The 21,771-nt window shown below is 40.4% G+C and overlaps 1 protein-coding gene across 4 annotated transcripts in view; it reads right to left on the bottom strand.

The window, feature by feature from the left end:
- Window positions 1-21,771, bottom strand: part of ctnnd2a (catenin (cadherin-associated protein), delta 2a) — a 283,909-nt gene that overhangs the window by 143,757 nt on the left and 118,381 nt on the right. For all 4 annotated transcript variants that reach the window (XM_039790447.1, XM_039790449.1, XM_039790450.1 and 1 more), the window contains exons 4-6: window positions 12,049-12,083; window positions 11,363-11,467; window positions 7,516-7,688 (exon numbers count right to left, since the gene is read on the bottom strand). In XM_039790447.1, the coding sequence (XP_039646381.1) occupies window positions 7,516-7,688; window positions 11,363-11,467; window positions 12,049-12,083 (313 nt within the window). The remainder of the gene's footprint in view (window positions 1-7,515; window positions 7,689-11,362; window positions 11,468-12,048; window positions 12,084-21,771) is intronic.

Here is a 21,771-nt window from a genome sequence, read left to right as displayed (position 1 = left end):
CCAAAAACATAATTCTAAATTTGCTTCATTAACAAGTTGACAATAAATTGTTGTAATATTGATCTACATTACTAGTGTTTGCTATTTTGACCTATTTGTTGTTAATATGTCTGACACGGTTTCTGTGAAACTGTATGTTGCTAAAGCAGATACACACATACTGTAAGCATGCTTAAAAATGTCATCATGAAACACACACAAACAATCTGGAGTTAAGTTGGAAAGGCTACATTTATACATAACAGTGTCCAGATGTGAACAATTGTGCAGGGGGATTGGTAGAAAAAAAGCATGCCTGCTCAGCAAACCTTCCCTGGATAAATATAGCAACACACACAGGCACACCCTCTCGCATTATGTTCTGAATGGCAGTTTCTGGTTATATTTCCCTGCTTTGCGATGAGGTAAAGCGTGTCTGCTGAAGACAACAGGCCTTTGGTTCCAGCACTGCTTTGTTTGCAGAGGGGTCATGGAAAGTGATTTATCTTTGGCTGGGTGGAATAGCAGTCTCTTTCAAAAGATCTGATGTACAGTTTGGGGGGGGAGGATGGAAAATTGTTCAAATGAGGAACAGGTCAAATATACAGTAAGCTATAGTAGCTTCTCTATATTGTCTTACATGTTCTCAGTAACATGCTGACACTGTGTGTATGTCTGCGTCTTCTTGTGTAGATGTGGAAGTGCTTATGGAAGGCTACAGTATAGCATTCATTCTTGAGTTGCTGATCCATCCTGATCTCAACACACATTAAGTAAATCCTGATGGAAGCTGTGCTGTAACTTAACCTGGCTCCACCACAAAGGATGGGCTGAATTTTACTCTCAAGCCAAAAACCCTGAATGGTAAATATACTGTTAGAATTACTGCTACATGCTCAATCTGTGGCCATGAAGTCAGAGATAAAGATGGCTAAACTAACAGCAACTGGTTAAAATCCAGGTCCTATTTTAAATCAGCTGTGGGTGCACCTTTTATTAGCACGCACCTAAAAAGCCCTGTAGCAGGAATAGACAGAATTTCTGCTTATCTTCTTTCTTACACAAATGACTAAAACTAAACTGAAATACTGAGTGATTCCACAAATCATGATTTCCTTAGAACTGTCAACAGCAATATCAGTGTATTCAGCAAATATGTCAACTTCCATAAATAAATCTATTTTGATGTCAACTCCTTCCAAACAACCATGATAGAAAGACACAATAAATCTATGTTCTTCTTGGTTTCTCTGTATTAGTTTTATTCCTCCTTGTTTTTGGCACCTAATTAGGCTACGTCAACACCGTTCATTGTAGAAACGTCATTCAAACTGTTCGGCTCAATGAGGATCAACTGAATCACTCTGTTTCTTTCATAACCTCCAAGATATTTAACGTTTTTATTCATCCTTTTCCCCCATTGAGGTGAATGGACAGAATGTTCAGAGTTAGAGTGGGTGACATCACATGCAGGGCGGCGTTAAGCTGTTGAACGGTTATTAAAACTATCTTTTAAAATAGCAATTTTTTTCAAATGTAGAAACATTAGTCCCCTTACAAACAATGTAACTATGCAAACAGGCATACATATTTTGCACTATGGCCTCAAAGTGGAGTGCCACTCCAATGTTATCTGAGACCAAAAACCAACCAAGCAAACAGAAATTCAGGACTTTTCCATTTCCCACATTTCTGACACCAAAAACACATGGTGTAAACACGTCAGTGATATAAATCATGAGTTTGAGTGGTGTCTCTCAGCTTAATCTCCATTAAATGAACTGTCTGACCGAGGAGTCACTCGGCAGTTGCCATTACCATGACAACAATTCATTACAGGTGGGGACCAACAGCTGTTTGAGATTGGCTGATAAGACTGCATGTCTGATCTCTGTGACGTAACAGTAGCTTTATTACAGACAAACCCATGTTATTTACAGTGTAAAGCTGTAGTAAGGGACCAGTCAGACCCAGGAGTCCAGATTTTCTAAATAAAGGGTAACAGGAGCTTACAACAGGCTTTATGAGCACTGAATACTTTCAAAATAAAAATCTCAGTTGCTTTTTTTCTACGCACACGCGCATGCACGCGCGCTAGGGTGCATCAAAAAACACAATTCTTGAATTTTGATATGGCTGGGTGCTAAAAGTGTTCCAATATATGTAGAAACAACACATGCAAAATATTTTTCCAGTACATGATGATTTAGGGGTGCCACCGCACATCTGTTTTTGTTGGATAAAGTGGTTAACAGTGCTCAATGGTCGCCATGGAGATCTGAGGTAAATGATACTACAGCTCAAGAAAACTGAGGTGATCTTTCTGTTTGAGGTGATATTTCTGTGTTGGGTATGTATTATTACATATGACTATCATATCTGTAGTTGTGTCTTTGTATACTTATTTATCATAAGTCATATTTATAGGTATTTGGTGCTCATTACATCTAGCTAACGTTAGCTAGCAACAGTTTGCTAACCACAGTTACCTATCTATGTTGTTATGTGGTTGGAGATGCAGAGCGGCTGAAACTGCTTGGTGTCCCGGTGTATAAGAAGCAGACCAATGAGGCATGTGGAGTGACCATTGCCCGGTTGACATGCAAGTTGCTGCAGGACTGGTGCTGCGCTGACCAGGTTGTCAACATGGCATTTGACACCACAGCGTCAAACGCCGGCCATCTCACAGTAGCCTGCATTGCCATACAGCTCTCACTGGGCCGACCACTGCTTTGGTCTGGGTGCCGGCACATTGGTGAGGTCCTCCTGAACCAGGTTTTTACAGACCTGAAGGTGGAGTCATCACGCTCGCCAGAGGTTACCTTGTTCACACGTCAGAGAGAAATGGAACCTGTTACCACAAGAATCCAGCAGCCAATGGTCCCGCTACATTCCTGGCAACACCGAGCAACCACTCCTGGGCAATTTACGTGCTGAACTTGTCAGGTGCACAAAAGAAGTCACTGACCACAAGCGAGGTGACTACCATGAGTTTGTGCAGCTGTGTCTTGTGTCCACAAGGCACGATGGATGGCCAAGCTGCTCTACACTCTCAAGCTGGCTTTGATGGAGCAGCACATCGCGTTGCTTCCCCAGGGCACAATCACCTGGAATGACCTGACACTCTACCACCACCTGCAGGCATACAAGGCTGTAGATGAGGGCATTGCAGAATCAGCGATCAAGCCGCTGGAGAGGCATCGCTGGTACCTGACAGGTGAAATGCTACCCCTAGCTCTCTTCAGCAGCAAGGTGCCCAATGATGACAAGCGTGCACTTGCCAGAGCGATCTTGGAGCACAAGCCCGCTGATCTCCCCATGCACATCCCTGAGCAGCGCTTTGGCACTGGCTTTGGTAAGCCAAATTTCCCCACCCTCTTGCCAACCACCAGCTCGGCTGACCTCGCCAATAAGGATTGCTGGTTTGGGATGCACCAGCTGCACATTGATCCAGAATTTATGTCTCGCGATGTGAAGGAATGGGCGACCAATGCGCGTTAAAAAACTGAGGTCAATGACTGTGCCAAGCGTGGCGTCAAGCTCACATCCGACTTCGTCACAGTGGCAAGGAAGGGGCAGCACCTGCAGAATGTGCTGCAGGCAGTTGAACATGACCGCAACCAACAGCCAACGCCCGCGCTACAACGCACAAGCCAATCCCTGAATAGGACGGTTACTCTTGGGTGGAGGGTGGGGAGACATATCTGGGGGGAGGAACACTAGCTAGGTTCAGAGTTCAAGTTCCATTTCCTCTCTCTTTCTCCTTGGTGATGTTGCTCAGTGGAGCAGGCTCTGACTAAGATTGAGCAATTAAGTTTGAAGTTTAGTTAGTGTCAGCTCTTACCATTGGGCCCTGTTAGTTGCCAGTGAGTTAGCCACTAGAGAGGGGTTTGTTCTTTTAAGTGTGTCAGTATCGCCCCTTGTGTTTAACAATAGTCAATTAAACTTTATATGTGTGTTCGACATCCATCACTGCTGCACAAAATTCGAGGGTAAGGCCCGCGTGAACATGTCCCATTGGCCTCCATTCATTTTGTCTATAGGACAAATGAATGGAGAATCTTGAAAGTTGAATTCTGAGAAATGCCCTTTTTATAATAAACAACTTTTACTTTGATAACCCTATAGAACATGTTACTGTATAAAAGTTCACTGTACTCAACATTTCCAGGTCAACCTTTTGGCAATTAGACAAAAAATTGCACATTTTTCGAAATTTTGCCAAAGTTCATGTGTTAGGTGGCACCCCTAAATCTCAATGGAATTCCTCAAAACTTTGCAAAAGTCATTTTTATGTTAATTGGAACAAAATGCAATGCCAGCCAAATTGATATTTTGAAATTAAAATTTCCCATTCAAATTTGATGCACCCTAACGCACACACACACACACACACACACACACACACACACACACACACACACACACACACACACACACACACACAGACAAATGCACACACACCAACAAAGACACCAGTAAAATAAATGATAACAAGGTAGTGGAGGAACAGTGTTTCCATGTGCCTGCATGCCCCATTTATCCCTCTTCTATCATTTCAACTCTTCCTACTCCTTCAGCTGCGTTTCATACTTAAGGTTATCCAACATTGCAGTTTAGCTCCTAGCCATTTATTTAAGCAATGTTGTTCATCTTCCAGCTATACATGAAGCAATAGAGTCCGGCTTCCAGCTTTTCCTTCAATGCTGTTTAGCTTCCAGCTGTCGATCCAGCAATGCAGCTCAGCGCCAGCTTCTCACCAGCCAGCAATCCCACCAGCCAGCAATCCCACCTTGATTTCTTTCTTTCTCAGCATTCTCTAGTTTTTATCTTTCCTTTAGAAATGAGAAAATTCAGTGTTACCAAGACTTATGCCATTTATGTAAATAACTTCCCTCATGATGCTGTAATTGAGCATGTTCAAACTGCAAACATTTCAGCATTAATCATGTGCTTTAATGCATCATTATCAATAGTTTTACCATAATATCACAGGTAAGTTATCCTAGCCTTTTATAGCTGGAACTACAAACACCATGGATTACTGCAATTAGTTGTGGTCTTTAAAAAATACTTGAGTATTTAAGGTGTTAATGGAACCTATGAAAAGTATACATGAAAAGAAAAGTGTTTTATGTTAACAATGCCACTTAAAGGGTTAGTAGAGAGGGAATTATTCAAAGTGTTGTGTCTATAAACTGCCAGGGAGAGATCTTAATCGGGATGTGAGCCACAATCCAGAAATGTGCACCATAAAAATCTCCTATACAAGTCCCCCTGTGTTAGTTTAGTAGGTTATGAAGTCGAGCAAGAGAAGGCTAATGAGATGCAGGCCAAAAACACTGCCTTTAAGAAACCTATTAATGGTTTATGTTACTTGATTGTGTTCAACACTGCAGATGTGCTACAGTCATCAAGATGCAAAGTAAGACAGAAATGGACTTTAGACTGATGAAGAGGTGAGTGAACAGATACACAGATGGATGGGTGATTCACAGGGTAAATAAATGAGTAGAGCTGAATTGTTGGCTGAGTTAACTAATAAATAGGAAGCCTGACACACAATGTGAGAGATAGCACTTTCTCCATCACATTCTGTCATCTTGCAGTGCCGCTTCTCTTCTCCTCCAGTAAAACACTGGGATGTTTGAGGTGCCGTGTATCCATGCATAATTAAAGCAGGGCCTCTCAGGGTTATAAATACCCTACAGAAGAGCAGCAACATGCTAGACCTTTCACACTGCTCTCCCTGAAACAGTCACTTGTGCAAACCTTTGCACACACAGGGAGTGCATAAAAAACACCCCCATGTGTATATGCATGTGCACATGCCTGCAAGCGCACCAACACAAACCTGCAGTACTGCACATGCATGCAAGCTACACTTGCCTATCTAGCAGCACTGGCTTGCATAAAGCTATTCATGATCAACAAGCCCTGCTGACAACACTGGCCCCATTACACTGACAAGCCAAAAACATCAGAGAGGAGGATACACACACACATACACACACACACACACACACACACACACACACACACACACACACACACACGCACACGCACACACGCACACAAACATACTCATGCTCATATACAGAGATGGTGAGCAGAGAGGACAGGGAAGGAAGAAGGGGGAGGGAAAAGAGGACAGGAGCACTGCAATACAAGGGAAACAGAGGAGAAGAAATATTAAAGAATTTAGAATACAGACAGAATAAAAACTCCCTTTGCGTTATCCGTCTCCATCTATATGTTTGCCCATCTGTTTATCTATCTATTCTTTCTGTCTTTGCCTCCTGTATTTCTGACTTATTATGGGAAGTAATAGAAGCTCTGTCCGAAACCAGCTATGAAATGAACTTTGGTGCGATTGTAGGGGGGAAATGAATGAATGTGTTCACAAAGACAGAACATTACCTCCTTCACTTTTCTCTCACATATACATACACAGATTTGCACACACACACAGCAAATGAGAAACTAACACAAACATAAAAAACACACATTTACGTCATGGAAACTTTACTGAAAAAATACTTTTTTCACAAACAGCTGTAATCATTGTTTAATATTACATATATTATATATACACTGTCAATACCTTTTAATAAAGCACTGCAGCTGCTCACAGATTTAGTAGGTGTGTGTGTGTGTGTGTGTGTGTGTATGTGTGTGTGTGTGTGTGTGTGTGTGTGTGTGTGTGTTTGTGTGTGTGTGTGTGTGTGTAAGCATGTATTACGACTGATATGCTAAGGACATGAAAATTGGAAATAATTGGCTCCTCTAGGCTGGAAAGTAATTAGGTGGGTTTTCTCTCTTCATCGGCACACTGCTGTGATTAATATGTGACTTTGTCTACAGCTTTATTTCTCAAGTCTTTATAAACAAGACACTTGCTGAGATTTCTCTGTGTGCGTTTAATCATCTCCTCATTTTGGTCTGAGCATCTGATTACCTGTGTCCTTCTGAACAGTGTTAAGGAATTTGTCTAATATGCTATGGATTGCTTTCAAAGCCAGTTGTAGTGACTCAACCACTTCAGTAAGGCTAATCAAATGTGATGCTGTATAAATATGTCCTTACATCACTGATCAACTAGACCCAAGTGGGATGTCAAACAAATCCACATTCGGCAAGAGCACTTAGAGCTGCATGTAGCTGGAGAAGCGCTATGCAGATAGTCCATGAAAAATAGGGGGTAGAGGAAAAAGAAGGGCGATGTTCGCTCAGTCTGTGACAGAATGACAGAGAAGCAAGGAATCTGAAAATCAGCATGTACAATATATCTCAACACTTTTTCTCAATATCCCTTCAACGAGCAAACAAGTACAAGCTGTTGTACTTATAAACAGTGGAGAACTCAAACTGAGTTACATTCAAAGTCAAACTCCTTTGATGGGAATTATTAAAATATTCTGGCCATCAGCATAATGTACAAGTTCTTTAAGAACAGACACTTAAGTTCAGACAAATGGCCGGTGTTAGAACCTCCACCCATCCTCATTATCATCCGTTTACAGCAGTGTTTCCTACCTGGTTGTAGCTGTGCACGGCTCCGCCAACCAGCCCGCTGCGCTGAGAAGTTGCTGCGGAGATGCTGTCGCTAAGGGCGAGGGTCTGGTTGCTATGGTAGCTGGCAGAGTACTGGAGCGAAGCCTCCGGGGTGGAGTTGAGCTGCAAGGAACTCTGGGAAAGAAGAGTCGGTCCTACCGATAGAGACAGGAGTGGTGTGTGGTTGGGTAGGTGGTGGGGGTTGAGTTAAGTTTGTGTATGTGTATGTGTATGTGTGTGTGTGTGTGTGTGTGTGTGTGTGTGTGTGTGTGTGTGTGCATATATAGAGGGAGTGAGAGAGTGAGTATAGAGAGATTAAGAGTGAGAAAGAGAGGGGGCGTGAAGGGGAGCAATTGAGAGGCGAAGAGTGAAATAGGGAAGAGAGAGAGAGAGAGAAGCAATTTAGAACAGATAGTGCAGCAGTGCAGCACTCCGTGAGTTGGAGATGGCATACATAATTTATTAGCAATGGGAAAGAGAAACAGAGGAACAGAGAGAATGGGAGGAGGAGGAGCAGGGAGATGGAGGGGATGGGAGGAGGAGGGCTGAATAGAAGAAAGATTTAATAGATGGAACACCTAATAACTTGACTTGTTACCTCCCCAAACATGTTAATTTTTATCTTGTACTGTCGACTTAAGCAACAATTCACTTGACCCCTTGTGTAAGATATAAGGAAGTTCTAGTTTGGAATGAATCACTAAACATTGTCTTATTCCTGTTGTTGTCTAGTAAGCTTTGCATGGTATTTGAATATGGCTTCATATACCTAATTGGCTGGAGTACACTCATTTCACCTTCCATACTTTATAACAGCCTAAGCATCATTTAAGTATTGACATAGAGTCTATATGAACCATATCTGTCGTCAAACGATAAGCACGACTGTAACCACACACACACACACACACCACACACGACAATATCACCCCCCAGTTGAGAAGCAGCAGCATCCTAACCACCTGACGCAGTCAATGCTGTGGTGTCAAATAATAATCCCCTCTCTCTGGTTCCCACATGCTGTGCACATGACGCTTATATTGATTGGGAATAAGAACATCATAAGGCAGTTTGTAAGATGGACTTTATTCCAATCTGTGTACGAGTGATAAAGTGAACGGAAGGGAATTGTTTCAAACCACTCGATAGTCAGTGGCGTTTGTGTGAGCGGATATAATGGTTATCTGTATGTCTGTTTATATGTGTGGTTTGGTTTTATTGAAATGTAGTCAGATCCGTGACCTGTTCACTCAGCAGTGTATAAATATTTCATTAAATTGCTATTTTTACTCTCTCTCTGAATACAAATTTCAAGTGTATGATGTGTGTTGTTACAGTTACTTAGTGTAAGGAAGCATTTTAAAATTCTAAATATCATGACTAGCTCCTTATAAAGTCTACAATAAGTGTCTTCCCCAGAGCGCACAGGCATCTTAGTTTTTTATTTCCCCAAAAATATCAAAGACCCCTTATTATTATTCTCCCATATTCTCTCTCCCTCTCCCTCTCCCTCTCCCTCTCCCTCTCCCTCCCCAGAATCCCTTTCTGGCTGTGAGCCTGTGCACTGTGAACCAAGATCAACTCCTCTGCTTCTTGCCTTCACAAAAGACTTGTCTTTTCTCATCTCGATTCATCCCTAGCTTTTTATGAATTATTAAACAGCACTTTGAGTTACGCAGAGAGTGAGTGGGAGCTCCCAAGCTCGTCATCACTCGGCCTTGATGTTTGTTACATTGTGTGCGCTGCATGACAAAAACTGTGCGTGTGTTGGTTTCAGTGTTCATAAAGTGAGTGTGGATGGTCGGACGATAGCAAAGTCATTAGGTTGTTCGATGGAGAAATAATTAGTTTTAAGATTGCACAATGCACCAAGGCCCCACAGTTATTGCTTTGAAAAGTAAATTTCATTCCATAATAATAACTTTTTTGCGAAGTTGTGTCTTTCTCAACACTTACGTAATAATGTGCATTTGTGCGGCTCTGTTGTAACACCTTACGAACTAGTGTATCAGCTGAAACCAAAAAGCCTCCTTGTTTTGTGCCACCTTTCACTGAAGACAGCAGCATGTCACTATTCTGTGTATTTACCGCTTAGCTATTTGCAGCGCTACCCTTTGGGGGAAAACACACATACACACAAAAACACACATACAAATACTGTAGCTATGCTGAATTTATCTGCACCCACATATTGTGATGCTTTTGCTAGAAACCCATTTGCAAAATGGGAAAAACAGCTGGATCAGCCACAATAACAGTGCTCACAATGTGAGTGCCATCTATTTGGACTGGGATAAAGCAGGAGTAACGGGGGATTCAGGCACTCCCTGCAAACAAGATAAGAATCAAATGATCGGACATGTATCCCCACTATTCTGCATGTGCTTAAACATGCAACCTGTTTCTTATGAAAGGAGAGCAGCAACAGCAGTCTTGTGGTAAATATTCCAAACCAGCTTTCTTAGTAAGTTTCTGTTCAGCTTTTGTGCTCTCCTACACAGACAACACATGATTGGTCCACACTGTATAAGCGGATGGATTATTATGTAGGTGCTCACCAAACCAGCCCATTCCAATAGTACTAGAAACAATAGTTGGTAAAACTCTTTGTATAATATGTGAGTAAACTCTTCATGTAGAAATGCGCTGCTTCAGTGCAATTTCTTAAAATGCCATCCGTTGCAGCAATATCAACAATCAAAAAGGTCAGCAGACAATAAGTGGAATGGGAATGCAGTGTTCCAAAACCAATGACCTGCAAAGAGAATGCCAAGCGCATTTAGCAAGTCCTCATACACAGGTTGCCTCTCAATCATTGGTTGAATTGAATTATCACAATACAAGGCCTACAGGATGGAAAAGCTGCTTGAAAGTAGACGGTTGTTGGTACAAATCCAGGAGCAGCATAGTGTGTTACTGTACTGTCTGCAGGTTGTTATCTGTTTGTCTCTACCTTTAAAGAGCAATGCCAGTTTATCTTTTCATAAAATAACTTGAATAAGGCCTTAAAGTCCTTGGTTTAGAAGTCAGTTGTATTTGTTAATCAACTGTGCTAACCTTTCAGTGCCAAACTTCAGATGTATCATTCTCACCCAGTGAGAAAATGCATTTCTCTAACTTTTTATGTGTGCATAATATATTCACATTTTTTCAAATAATTTACTAACTTAATCTAACTATACCGTATACTTTATGTCTAATCTGGAACAAAATCCTCCCTCGACTTAATTTGCTTACTGTAAGTAGAAATGAAATCTGAGTGAGAACTCAATATTAACATAGGGAATTGCCGCACTTAGGCCAGATATCTAATGGCCTAAGGGACTAATAAGAGTTTATTTCATTCAGGAAAACAAAAATAATTACAAAACAATACACACCATAATCCTTCTATATTTAAACCAACCAGAGGTGTAGTTTTCATTAAGATTGCCTGGATAGTCTTTCCCCCAGAGTACCTCTTTTAAAGGAATGACTGTGCATGACAATTAAAAATGAGATTTATATTCCTTTAGAAGCAGTAACCGGTTTGTTTACCCTTGCTAAAGTGCCCGCTAGAGTTGAGCAGACCTTGAGTTTGATCCATCATGTGTTAACAAAGTAAACAACTAATTTCCTGTCTAAGAAATGCTTCAAGAACAAATGTGAATAAACATAAAAATTAGAGACGCAATTGAAATTCGGTTTTGTACCTTTATTTTCTTAGACTGAAATTGTATTTTGTTTGGATTGCAGTTCTGTTTGGGTCTGACTCACGTCAATGACACGAAATGGATTGAAATAATCAGAGTCTAAATAGACAAACAATGATGCTGATAAATACACTTACGTTCTCCACTGTCAAGAATTCCTGATTCCTGGAGAGACCGAATGCAGGAATCCACCAACTCCAAACCAGTGGTCAGTTCGTCCTCGATATCCTTCTGTCCATCAGCTGTAAAGGAGAAAAGAGAAATAGGATGTAAGCAGCAGATGAGTGTGAAAAACAAGCAAAAAGATTATTTTTACTTTTCATATATGCAGATTAACACTGACTGTCAAAGCCAACAGTGGCCTTGGTCAGGCACCACTTTCACATTCTGATATATATTTGAAAGTGTGATTATGTGTCTGTGTGAGTGTGTGTGCATCTGTGTGTGTTTGCAATCATCTTTTAATCCATCAGGTATGTGAGTGGGTGCTTCTGCTCATACATTACTGGGCCACAGGTATAAATTCTAAATGTACCTTGACACTCAATTTTCCTGGTGTGTCAATCAGACACATGGCGGAACAGGCCTTGTTGGTGCTGGGGCAATAAATCTAATCCTTAACTCAAGATGTCTGGCAAATATAAAACCTTAGAGATTTTGTCAGTGCTAGTATGTGTGACAAGTCAGGGTTTTAGGTTGAAAAACAGCAGTAAAAGGTTTCAGGAGATATTGCATTGATATCCTTTGCATTCATGGCTGAGCAGTATGAGCATGTGTGTGTGTGTGTGTGTGTGTTTGTACAAACATTCATAGAGAACCTTACCTTGAGCGTTCCAGCGAAATTGCTCATCTGCTGAACTGCAAAAGAAGGATGTAATCATTAATAATAATAAAAAACACCAACAACATACACACAAGTTGCAGAATACCAGCAGCATTATTAAATCAAAGGCTGCTTACAATAGAGCTTCCAAAGCACTATACAAAATATGAGGAAAAGTAAAATATATTTTAAAAAGAAGACCTGTTAAATCTCACTCTTCATTTGCATTGCAGCATCATTCCAAAAGGAGACATTAACACTGAATGTCTCTATTTTAATGTGTAAAATATGTAAAACATTTACCGTACTGAAAGTAACCTCTATTTTGCTAAAGTATGAAAAACAAACAAAATAATAAGAAATTAAGTTAAACTCACTCCTAAATGTCATTTCAGTTGTTAGTCAGCACAGGCCAATTATTTATAATTGTTTTTACAGAGCTAACATTTCACAGAATGCGGTCTTGTGCATTCAGGTAAGTCCTTTTATTATTCTCAAATGAATAGTGTTGTACACACATACAGAGCAACACAAGGACACACACACATTCACGCACACGGACATGCAAACAAGGCTTATTTTCCATTCTCTTGATGGCTGTCAATTGATCGGTGATTGATGGGGGGTTAAACAGAGAGAAAAAGTCAAAGAGGAGGTAGAAGGAAACAGACAGGCAGAAAGAGAAAGTTAGAGATGAGTATTGAGCCACCTGCTGTGTGATCAATGCAGACACGGACAGACTAACTGATACATATAGACTCTTTCAACTGACTTCATCTACGCCATTAGACTCACTGTCTGGACTACTTGGCTTGTCCCTGTCTTTGTCCCATTTAGACTAGAGTTTCCACATACCACATTTTCTAATTGCGTTAATTGCGTTTCTAAGTGTGTGAGCGCCTTGGTTGTCATTGCACAATTTGTGTCTAAAGTGCTTGTGTGCCTTCATGTGTGTACAAGTAGGTATATGAGGTATTTGAGAATAAGTGAATACATTCACATGTGTGATCTGTCTATTTGTCTTGTTGGCTGAGATGGTAATGGCCTTCCAGACATGGACACTTTCATAAGTAGCTTTCATCGATTGATTTGACTGGGTGAATAAGTCTCGATTTTAAAACAGTAGTTTTTTTCCAGAGCATCAGTGTCTTGTAATGCCTGCAGTGATTGCTGTAATACTCATGGAGACAGGCAAGGAGAGAGGTTGTAAAGGAAAGAAGAATCATAGCTATGTGGCAATATTGTATACATCTGTTACTTCTTACTTTAACCTACTTAAAAAATATTTTTTTGTTCAATGAAATTCAGTCAGCCTGCTAGACAGTTTGGCCGGCTGCGGTCCTTGCAGAACCTCAGGACCTGTGCTGCTGACAGGAGGACAGTTGGTTCTGAAGCGTGACGACCACACCAGAGTGCAGAGATGATGTGGACTGGGTGGGCGCTTCAGTAGCAGTTACAAGCCGCTGACTTCTCAGTTGTAAATGTTGGAGTTAGACTGCAGACACTGGCACACCACAATCTGTAACCATCTGTAACCTTAATGTATCCATTTAATTTGTAAAACCTGTTGAGACCATTACAGAGCCTATAGAGCTACAGGGCTCATTGTTTTTCAAAGTATAGGCAAGGACCCAATCTCATGACCTTTAGCACCAAAAATAGGCCGATTTTCCCTTGGTTCGGTTTCGTTTCACAAAATCCAAGCGTACCAACATGCATCACTACCAGCGCTTCTTGGTCAGCTGTGTATGGGGTGGGAACAAGAAGGTAAATACAGGAAGAAGGTCATGTGTTCTGGACTAGTGCTTATGTCTTGCATATCCACTGTCAAACAAGCTCATTTCATTTCAATAATTTTTCAGACAAGCAACGTTACTATGTCTGCTATGGTTACCGAGACTTCACTCTGCCCGTCTGTCTCCCACTGGTACACAGTTGGTCCGGTTCGAGGTCGGATCACGTTCTCACCACAAACAAACCGCTCCAGAGTTCAACTGAAAGCGTACGCTTGTGTCACACCTGCCCAAACGAACCGCATCATGGGGGGAAAAGGAACTCTAGTGCGATTCAACCGAACAAAATGAGGCAGGTGTGAAAGCACCCTTAGCCTATAGTCAATAGTTTTGTGTGTCTTGCGCTTTTATCTTGCCCTCAGGATGCAGCTTCTCCTGCATTTCTTTTTAGTTGAAAGTAATTATTATGTAACTGATAATCACTGTGATGCACTAGTGCAGCAAGTCTGATCAGTTACAAATTACCAAGGCATAAATGTAATCATCTAATTATCAAATCACAGCAATCTGCAAGAAAAGGTTCAATGGATCCACATAAATTAAGCCACTGGCTATATACTGTAGTACTGAATACTGTTGTAATGATATTTTCATTCACTATCATTTGATCTTTTTACCTGTCGCTCTAAATTGTTTCACGTGATCAACACTATGCATGTTTCCTTTTGTTTCACTGATTTTCTGAACCAAAATGATGCAATCAAAATGAAATGCTTTGTGGAAATAAGTAATTGTAGAATATGTGAAATAAAGCTTGCAGCTCAATGACCAAATCTCCTCAGTTCACTGTATGTTCCTGTTTGTGATGAAGGGACTACATTCAAATGGACACTGTTTAAACAATTACTCTCCAGCTGGGAATGACTTTGACTGATGTAAATAAAGGTCAATTGAAATGAAAAATGTAAAGACTAGGAGTTTGCAGCTTAGTAGGTTAATGGAAAACTGTCATTGTTGGGGCAGCAGCTGCCTGAAGGATAGAAACGCTGGGTTGTGACCAAAAGGTCATTGGTTCAAATGCTTGGAACAGCAGAGAAAATTTAAATAAAGCTATTAATCCCTAGTTTCTTCTCTTTGGTGAATATTATAAAAGTATGGCTGCATAGTGTAGCTTCCCTTTGTGAATTTGTTTGAAAATGAATTAGGATTATGCTCAGTACATCTTTGCTCGACAGAAAAAGGTCAAAAATAAATACTCATAAGGCTGACCAGTGTTTTTCTGCTGTGGGATACCGAGTTCCCTACTATGGGTCAGGCATAGTTTCTCTATTATAGATAGGAGTTGGAACTGTTTACGTTCAATTCTGCTTTTTGATTCCAGTTTTTAACTGAACTATGTTTCGGATTCTTGTCAAAAGCAAAAGTCACCTTTTTTTCAGATTCTTGTTTTACACATGCTGGCAAGAGCTGATTCTGGTGTATTTTGCCAGACTTGCAAGCACAAACTCTGGGTCATTGGGATTTATGTACATACACATACAGTACATGTCCATCCATGCAGACGAAAAGTCAGTAAAGTCCAAACTTTGCTTTCACTGTTGCTAAGTGGAATCCAAAAGCATGTTTCTTAACTAATTCCAAGTTCTTGTAAACGTGGGTTCTTGAAGCCCAATACTAGTTATAGGTGGAGTGATTTGCATTGAAGGCAAAATCTAAATCTGGCTGACACGCACGCACGCACACCAGTGAAAGAGAATGATAACAAGGTGGTGCATGAAGGAACATTGCTTCCATGTGCCTGCAAGAAATAAGCAGTAGTTAACATTGTGTCACTGTGTTTAAATCTACTTGATTAGAGAGATAAAGAGGCAAGAAAACTTTGCATGAGACCCTCAGAGAGCTGATCGACAGGAGAAAGAGATTTAATAAGCACAGCGTTGTTCCACAACATTGCACACTCTCGCCTGCAATGCCACACCACCGGCGAGGCAGTGCCTCTCTTGTAACAGTAAGCCTGTTTTAAAAAGACATTTCAAATTCACTACTCCATTCTCAACTGCCTCACAGCTTAAATCAACAGACAGCGTCCTCTACCGTTCCCCAGGAAATCCACATGCACGCATACCCACAAACACTCTTCTTGCATTCACAAACATATGTATATACTATAGGAAAATATGCTTTGCTTCTATCGTCCAGAATTGGCGCATGGGTGTGTGTGTTTATGTCTCGTTGGAATGTGGAGACTCAAGTACTTAAAGTATAACTCATGTTTTCAAAAATAAGACGTAGACACAAACAAACTCATGTACGGTAGCCTTGTTGTGACAGAAATACAAAAATGTACAAATTAGAGAAATGCCTTAAAATACAGTAGAGTGTAATAATGTGTGTGTGTGTGTGTGTGTGTGTGTGTGTGTGTGTGTGTGTGTGTGTGTGTGTGTGTGTGTGTGTGTGTGTTCCTCTATGTGTAATACTGTACAAAGACTTTGTACGAAAACTGACGGCTCACTTTTGAATATTTAGTACACTGATAAAAAGCAGGTAAACATGTTGTAAATGTGTTTAAGGTAGAAGTATGTAGCCATCCAGAGAGGAATCCCAGCAGCAACATCCTTCATGAGTCATTAGTCCTCAGCGTGGAGAGCATTACTCTGAAAGAGTTACACACTGCCAAACAAGGTTCTGCTCAAATCCTCCAGCTGCCTCCATTCACAGATAATAGTACTTAAGAACACTTGCCCATCCTGATAAGGCTGTCAGTGTGGATGTGTATGTACGCTCCACAGTTTGCTCTCACATAACACAAGAACATACACACAAGCACACATTCTACAGGTTACAGTCTATATCAGTCTGTACACTCTACATACCTCATTTTAAAAGGCAACTTGCACTTGCACACACTGACATATGTGCACAAAAATGTAAATACATAGACACCAACACGGACACACACAGATAAAAAGCACCGACACACACAATGTGTCAAATTCAGACAAACATTGAAGTGAAAGTGATTTTTCGCTCTGATAATAGCTATCCTGTTGATTTTGCAGGAGAAATAAATGGCAGGCTAGGCGAGCAGTCCTGGGCTATTTTATTATTGCCAGCATTAAAACAAAAGCCTAATTGACCATAATGCCCCGTCTGACATGTACTAATGCCTCAGCAAGAAGTTGCCCTAAATACATCCTGACGTTCCAAAAACTAGCCATCTTTACAACCATAAATCCATGTTTCATCATCTGTGTTTTCAGTAAGACAACAATGGATGTCAATTAATTTAAATTTCCAGAGATTACCTAGGTAGGAAGGAATTTGGATTCTTTTGACAGAAAGTGACAATGGGTCTGCAAGAGCATGTCTGATTAATGCAGCGCACACACTAGTAACACCCTGCGGAGAGATTCACTTAAATGAGACCTCTTTCAATTTTTCACAATTTTTCAACCCTGGATCCCACCCAGGGACACTGAGATGAAAGCAACTAAAGAGCAAAACAGATACTGCCCCAATTTCCACTGCGATAGCTTCATTTTTATTTAAAATGGCATCCCAATAATGATGTAAGAAGATGATGATGTAAACATCCTACACATACGCAGAGGCTTGAAGGTTGGAGAGGCTGTCAATATGAGTATTTAAGAATAAGTAAGACGTCAGAGAAGTAGGAACTGAAACAGTGCTATTGAAGAGGATATTCATTCATATTTGTCTGCAAAGAGGTCAGATGTCATGGTCAGCTGACGCACAGCTGCGAGGGATTCAGTGTGTTGTTCAAGGAGAGCTGAACAAGCAGGATGGATGACTATGGACATGGTAGCTTGAGCCCAGGTTCTCCAGCTGAGGGGTGATCCCCCTGCTGACCGCACCACCCTGTTTTCCAACCTTTGCAAAATGTCAGTTGTCAGAGCGACTGCAGTTTATCAGGGCTGAAACAAACCTGAATGATAGAGAACCATTCAAGCCAAACAAGGGGAAGTTGGTCATTACAAAGCAGTCCAGTCTATTTAATAGACCTTTTTCATCATGCTATAAACCTACTAATTAGTTTGGAATGAGGTTCAATGATTGCATCTCCCCCTTTTTATATTGCTTTTCAGATGGAGAAAGATGGCATGAGCCTTGCTAGAACAGTTGAAGTGATTCCTTCATTGCCACATTCTGGATCAGTAGTGAAGAACAGCACCAACAGTGTCGTGCACTTTCCTCCCGTTGCATTTAGATGAATCATGAAAGTAGGAAAAAACGCTTAAAACTGCATTGTCTTACACAAAGCAGCATTATACCAGAGTCTCTCTATGCCTTACTGTAGATTAATTGCTTCTAAACTTCTAGATTACAAACTTAAGTCTTGGTTTAATGAACTGAATTATTAAATCAATCATATTAAATATATTTTACATATATCCTGCTGATATACTCGTGTTTTACGGCTGACAGCAGAAATGAAATGTTGAGAGAAATCTCAAGGACATTCAATGCATTTGGATGTAGACATTTAGAAACTGCACATGGGTTGAATTATTATAACTTCAGCATTTCAGCTTCCAAGATTTGTTGAAAACTGACTTTAATAATCATGTGTAATTATGTGCAATGATTTATTATATATGTCTGATGACTTGATTGATGGATACTTTCAATGCTGACAAACTGTGGGCCAAGAGGCTGTACTTCCATAACAATACATTGTTATATTTATATAACGCTAGTGAGAAGCACTGTATACACTGATGTGATGTGAACGTTTTTATTAGCTTCCATGTGACATAGTTGATTATTTCCAGGGAGAAAAATGCAAGGTAGTGTTGGGCAAAATTGTGCCAACTCACTTTTAGGTGTGGAGCTGCCTTGGGAACCACTCAATCTTTTTTGTAGATTATCTACCCACTGGTGGTTGTCATAACAACAGTTTTGTACTTCATCATTGTCAGCATGACAGTGTGACACAATAACGGTAATCTGTCAATCAAGGCAGAGGATGTGGGGGTGGGGAGTGTGTGTGTGTGTGTGTGTGTGTGTGTGTGTGTGTGTGTGTGTGTGTGTGTGTGTGTGTGTGTGTTGTGTTAGTGTGAGTGTGAGTGTGTGTGTGTGTGTGTGTGTGTGTGTGTGTGTGTGTGTGTGGTGTGTGTGATGATGTAGAGAGATTTGAAATTGCCTTTCAGTTGGGAGTGGGCGAAATGACAATGTGAATGAAAAGAATGAAATTAACACAAAACTATATTACGCTCAAGACTCTGACTTACACAAAACTATGTCAAAACACTGAGGCTGAAAAGCCAAATGTGTTTTGGTTTATGTGGATTCAGGTATGTCTACCTTCACAACATATACAGTATGCATGTCTATGTATGTGTGCGTGTATGTACACACCCGTTAGTGAGCTCTCTGATATACTCTATTCAGAAAGCAGTATATTGTTCTCAAAACAAGGCTGAGGACAAACCTTTGTGGATATGACAGCTGAGTGACAGTTCAACAGTCAGGCTGGAAGAGAAGTGTATAGTCAAAGCGTTCACTGAAATTATTTCTAATGCCTGACAACTGACAGCTGCTACAAAAAACCCTATTCCTAAAAAAAAACTAAGAAAACAATGCACCATGGTATTGACAAGTTCAATGAAGATATTTCAACTCTCTGCAGCTTTCTTCTCTCCCCCTCAGCTCCTTTCAAGTCCTACACACTCTTATGCAGATGTTAAGCCTACAATCTTTAACTGCAGAATACACCAACAATAGACCTAATATGTGATCACACAGACTTATTCCCATCTTACATACACTCACACATGCAGGCCGCACATATAAACCCACACACAAAACATTTATCTATGTCTGTAGAAAAAACAACAATAAAAAGGGCAGCATGAACAATAAAGATGTAATCACACACCCCTCTATCCTATAAGTCATCACTGCACCTGGAGGCGCATGTGTATACACACATGCATGTCTGTACTGCTAACCTATAAGGGGCTCTAGCATTTCTGAACATTTTTATAAAACAAAAAAGGACTATAAAGTTTTATGCTGAATGTTTATAGAGCATGACAGAATTACATTTTTTTTCTTTTTACACATTGCCAAGAAGATAAAGAAGATCCTGGTCTACCAAACAAAGATTGGACGTCTTCATACATCCTGCAGGCTGACTGCTCATTCAGAGTATCTTCCACAGAGGACTTCTCGGTTTCTTTCAGGGATCATTTTTCATGAATGTTCACAGCAATTAAAAAACTTACAGCTACAGAGATATTTTTTGGAAAGCCCCGTTAGATGGGCTACACAGACATGCACACAATTACTTGTTGAGGGCCACAAATGCATGTGTCCCAAGTATGTGTGTGTCTGCATGCAACGTGAACACACATTCATATAGTACTTATAGTGTGTGTGTATCTGTGTGTGTGTGTGTAGGCATGCGTGTGTGCACACAAGCACAAAATGTGGGTTTCCACTATGAGCAGCACCTGCTGGTTGCACTATTTCAGCTCAGCAACATCTGCTGTGTGTGTCTAAATCACCAAGCTATTATAGCTATTATGATAGGTGGGCTATCGCTGTTTTGCACCGGTACAGATAATGACAGACTACCTCCATGTATAATTCACCAGGGACAGGAGGCCTGACTCTGGGCGTGCCCTGTATTATTGTACTCCACACAGACAGGAACTGTCTAATATTTATACTCATCTAAAAAGGCTCACTGCAGCAAGAATGTTATGACATGTTATTGAACTTAAAAGCTCTACTGCATACAATATCAGATGTTAGAATGAAAGTTTCACTTCTGAACAATTTAATAAAAGTTTAAATGTTGACTCACTGAGCTACAAATGCAGAGTTAATTGTGACATATTAGTCCTATTAATAATGATATTCGCTTCATCCTCATTATTAAACCAGAGTATTTTAACCTTAGCTTTAAAACATCTAGTTCAATATATGTAAGAGCTGGTTTTTGGTGTTTGTTGGTTTGTGCCTAATCCTTTTTTATATGGCGTGTTTAGAAACCTTACAGTTTGCTCCGTAGATCATGCAGAGACCCAGGAGCCCTATAAGGGGAAATATGTATGACACGCATGTGCACAGCAGGCAGTTTAGTAGTGAGTGAATAAGTAAAGCAACCATTTATGAGCTGGAGGCAGCTACACTGAGCACCCATACACCAGGAATAGATGGGCTTGCCTCTGATACCTTGCCTTGTTAAACAGATTTAGAATTTTTTATTTGTGTACATGGCATGCACTTTTTCAACAGTAACAAAGAGGTGTAAAACAAAAAATAACACTATAACAAACCCATCTGCAATATTAATTGAAAAGCATGCACTGTTGGCTCCATTAAGGCTTCCCTGACTGAACCATAATCGCATGTATCAAAGTAGCCATAATATTAGCATAACAATAGCAATTTACATACAAATAATAATACCATAGGCTGCTAAGTACACCAGCAAATTAAAGTCAACAGGACAGATGATGTATCAGCAAACTGCTGGCCCACAAAAACAACTAAATTCAGAAAACAGTAACAAGCTCACACACCACTGTATTACACAGAGCCAATTATTAGACAAACAGTATGGGATTGACAGATTATAGAGGCCAAAGGTGAAAACGCTTAGCCAGAATAGCAATCATAGTTTGTGTTGCCGGCTCACAGTCAGAAACAGTTTGGCCTCACCCAGTGGGAGTCACTGATGATTGATTCTACATATAGAACTGTCACTATAGCACATACTGACATCTGAACAGTGTGCAGTCAATCATCATAATGTTTTGAAAACTAGTTGTGATTTTTAAAAAGTGGAATGTGCTCTCTGAAATGAATCAGCAAATGAATCACGTGTCATATATTCCAATGTTTCCCTTTACATCTTCTGTTGTATTGTGACCCAACATTTCATGTTGTCAAAAGAGAAGGGTTCGTTTGCCACTTCAGTTTGACACATCAATTTCATGAAGTGATGACTTCACACTTT

This window comes from Perca fluviatilis, chromosome 22 (genome assembly GCF_010015445.1).
Source record: "Perca fluviatilis chromosome 22, GENO_Pfluv_1.0, whole genome shotgun sequence".
NCBI classification, from domain to species: Eukaryota; Metazoa; Chordata; class Actinopteri; order Perciformes; family Percidae; genus Perca; species Perca fluviatilis.
This window is presented reverse-complemented; position numbering and strand designations above follow the sequence as displayed.